General features: G+C 42.8%; 1 protein-coding gene across 1 annotated transcript in view; it reads right to left on the bottom strand.

Annotated features, from left to right (window-relative positions):
• LOC106812885 (melanotransferrin-like) overlaps positions 1-3,451 on the bottom strand; it is a 74,308-nt gene extending 70,857 nt beyond the window's left edge. Inside the window, exon 1 of the mRNA XM_014816883.1 lies at positions 3,379-3,451. Within this exon, the coding sequence (XP_014672369.1) occupies positions 3,379-3,451 (73 nt within the window). The remainder of the gene's footprint in view (positions 1-3,378) is intronic.
• Positions 3,452-3,664: the final 213 nt, after the last annotated feature.

Raw genomic sequence — 3,664 nt, forward strand, 5'->3', positions numbered from 1 at the left:
GATTTCAATCCGCAGTAGAACAGTCACGAGCCTTTAATAGCACTAATAATTATAATGATGATGATGATAATAATATATCGATATAATTATGTCGATATATTAAATAAATACTAATGCTATGTACTAAAATACTCTTATAGTAATATGTTACATCGCATGTAATAAATAGAATGTAATAGAATGGCGTGTATAATATTTAGAATGTATATTATATTTTATTTATATAATATATATATATTACGCGCGTGTGTGTTTGTGTATGTGTGTGTGTGTGTGTGTGTGTGTGTGTGTGTGGTGGTGGTAGGGGTGCTCTCTGTAAACAGCTCGTATTGGTGACGTGCGGCTACACAAACAACTGCTTGTGCAAACATTGCTCCTCTGGTTACAGCAAACGTAGTGTCTGTCGCCGTGTGGACATGATAAATACGAGCAAATACGTCCCGCCGCCGCTATTGTGATGCGCAGATACACTACAGTTTTCTCTGGTCGTGTTTGTAGTTGCCTGACTCTCTCGAAAGGGCAAAGCGACATAAAGAGAGAGTGAGAGAGAGAGAGAGACACACGCACGCACGCACGCACGCACGCACAGAGAGAGAGAGAGAGAGAGAGAGAGAGAGAGAGAGAAGAGAGAAGAGAGACAGACAGACAAAGAGAGAGCGAGTGGGCATGAGAGAACGCGATATAGTGAGTGTGCGTTTGAGAGAAAGAGCGTGCGCGAGAGAGCGAGAGAAAGAGTGGCAGATGACGAAATCGAGCGATAGAGAGAATGGGGCGAAGACTGAGAGGAAAGAAGGAAAGAACTGAAGAGGAAAGAGAGAGAGAAGGGGAGCGAACGAGAAACAAATGAGAGTGGATAGAGAACAGACTCAGAGAGGAGGGGCGTTGTGTCTGGGAGACTGGCCGGCGGCGGAATCGTAAAAAGTAACGTTGATACGTTTGATGGATAATAAAAACGCCGGTGGTACATATTTCTCAAGATGCGATGATTGTATTTATGCGTTGTTCGCGTTTTATCGCGTCACTTTTTTCTCAGCGCGCCGATATTTTCTCGCGAGAGTTTTGTTACGCAAAGTAGCCGCTGTCTCCCGCCAAAGAGGATTAGGCGCGTTTTATGTACGCGCAGCGCCGGTGTCGGCGTGCCTTCAGCCGCCGGGGGAATTTATAACACAATGTTTTCGCACGATGCCGAAATGGGTAACGCGTCGAGAGTTGCCAAGACCGTATAATAATATACTACAAACAATGTAATCTCTATGAAATAAACAAGGCTTACTCGGGGGTGGGGGGCATTATGGAGAAATGGGTTTATTCCGTGCGAACCAAAAAAAAAACACTAGTGCAAGTAACTTTAGAATGGACTGGTGACTTTATTGAGAGATGAATAATGTTTAACCGTTAATCATTAAACTATTATTATATATTAGGCATGATGTGATTATGTCTCTCTCTCTCTCTCTCTCTCTCTCTCTGTGCCGTACCGTGTCGCACTGTGCCGTACCGTGTCCCGCTGTACCGTACCCTGTCGTTCCGTGTCTTGACGTTCCATGGCTGTGTCGTGTTATGATCATATCGCTTCGTGTCGTACATGCGTTCCATGTCATGCATCCCGTACCTATGTAACTTCGCATACCTCCGCACCTTACTCTGCTACTGCCTTCCCGTATAGACAGACGTTCGGGGCATTATCTCAACGTCGCATATCGTAGATTCAGGTAGTAAACCTGTAGCGTACCTCTGTGCCGTAACCCCGTGCCGTACTCTGCTAGCCGTGTCTTTTCAGGCAGGGTCTGTTTGCAGTTGCGATGTCGGACATCTGATCAGCGATACTACGCCTCGCTTCGTTTCGTCGCGAACTCGTCTCGCTGCTCACGCATTATTTCGTGGTCGTGTGTATTAAAACCGATATTGTTAGATTCTGTGTTTTGTCGGCCCGCCGTAGGGCCTACTTTCGTTTGGTTGGTTTGTGCGCGTGGCTCGCGCGTGGTTGTCGCAGTAGCGTCTTCTTGCTACGGTTTCTTCCCACAGTCTGAAGGACAAAGCTGCGCGGCACGCCTGCGATATATATAAAAGTTATATATATATATAATCAGATTAAATTTTAGCCGGTTAATTTTGCTGTTTTGCACGTTTTTGCCTCGCAAATCAAATTGGCAAGTTATCTAAAATTGCTCTATCGTTAAACTGCATTAGTAGTCGTCATTCGGAAATGTCAAATAAATATTCGTAAATGTGGGCGGAGAGCGTGGTGATGAAGAATAGTCGGACGTTTAGATACTTCACCGCTTTCTTAGTAATGTTTGTCTGCCTAATTTGATTCCTAAAATCTATAAAAGTTTAAATGTACCATAGCTTCTACAGACTTTTATCACTCGCATAGATTGCAGGCTTCTGTTCCTATATATATATATGTATATATATATCAAGAGCTAATAAACACCCATGTATTTATACACCCTGGTATTTATTAGCTCTTGATATATATATACNGCGCATGCGCGAACCGTCACGATCGACCGATGAGAGGTCGATGGAAGGACACGATTTCATTTGCCTTCAAGAGTTATATTATACGCAAGCAATATATATATTATCATAAGGAGTATAATAGGATCTATAGTATAATAGGACCTATAATAGGAGCTATAATAGGACCTATAATAGGAGTATAATAGATCTATTATAATTTATTCACTCCTGAAATTATGTAATATATATATTAATAATTTTAATATAATATCAAGAGCTAATAAATACTTATTATACTTATAATAGGTATTTATTAGCCCTTGATAATATGTTATGCACAGAGGATGATCATAGTCCGTCTATCTATATAGTGTTGACGAAGCGAGTTGCGAACGTAATCACGATGTAGACTCAAGCTATCNGCGTGTGTGTGTGCGTGTGTGGATGTGTTTGTTTGTTTGTGTGTGCGTGAGTGTGTGTGTGCGTGTGTTTGTGTGTGTGTGTGAGTGTGTGTGTTTGTGCGTGTGTGTGTGCGTGTGTGTGCGTGAGTTTGTTTGTTTGTGTGTGCGTGTACCTGCGTGTGCGCATGCACGTATGCCTGGATCTATTTATTCCCCGACGGTAATAGAAAGACTCGTGCCGTAGCATTAGTACGTTACTCGCGCAACATCAGTTGATTTACGTTTTTAATTATTTATATGCGAAATACGATGAGGATTGCGACATGAGGCGAGCTTGTTCTCCAATTTTGTTTTACTTATTATAATTACATGCAAGTGTAGAGCCACTCGCCGGCTCTTTAACGCGTCATGCCGGACCACGCCCTGTACCGAAATCGTAAAGTTCACTACGCTCACGCCGACCGAAACGCTAGGAAGACATGCGCTTGCTGTCGCTTCGCTACAGGCTTACCGTCTTCTCCCATCTGAGCGTTGACGGCGACGATAATGGCTAGAAGGCCGATGAAGTGAGCCGACGCAAACATCTTCGTTTTTGTGGAAGCGCTCTGCGTTGGTGGAGGCTGTTTGTCTCTAACGAACCTCTCTGTGTGAACCAAGGGACTGCTTCGCGGTGCCTATATGCGCCGAACCCAGTAGACCGTTAGTAAGTGNATATATATATATATATATATATATATATATATATATATATAGTAAAATCAATATAAATGAATTCCAATGGCTTTTAGTATGGCTTT

This window comes from Priapulus caudatus, unplaced genomic scaffold (genome assembly GCF_000485595.1).
Source record: "Priapulus caudatus unplaced genomic scaffold, Priapulus_caudatus-5.0.1 Scaffold697, whole genome shotgun sequence".
Taxonomy (NCBI): domain Eukaryota; kingdom Metazoa; phylum Priapulida; class Priapulimorpha; order Priapulimorphida; family Priapulidae; genus Priapulus; species Priapulus caudatus.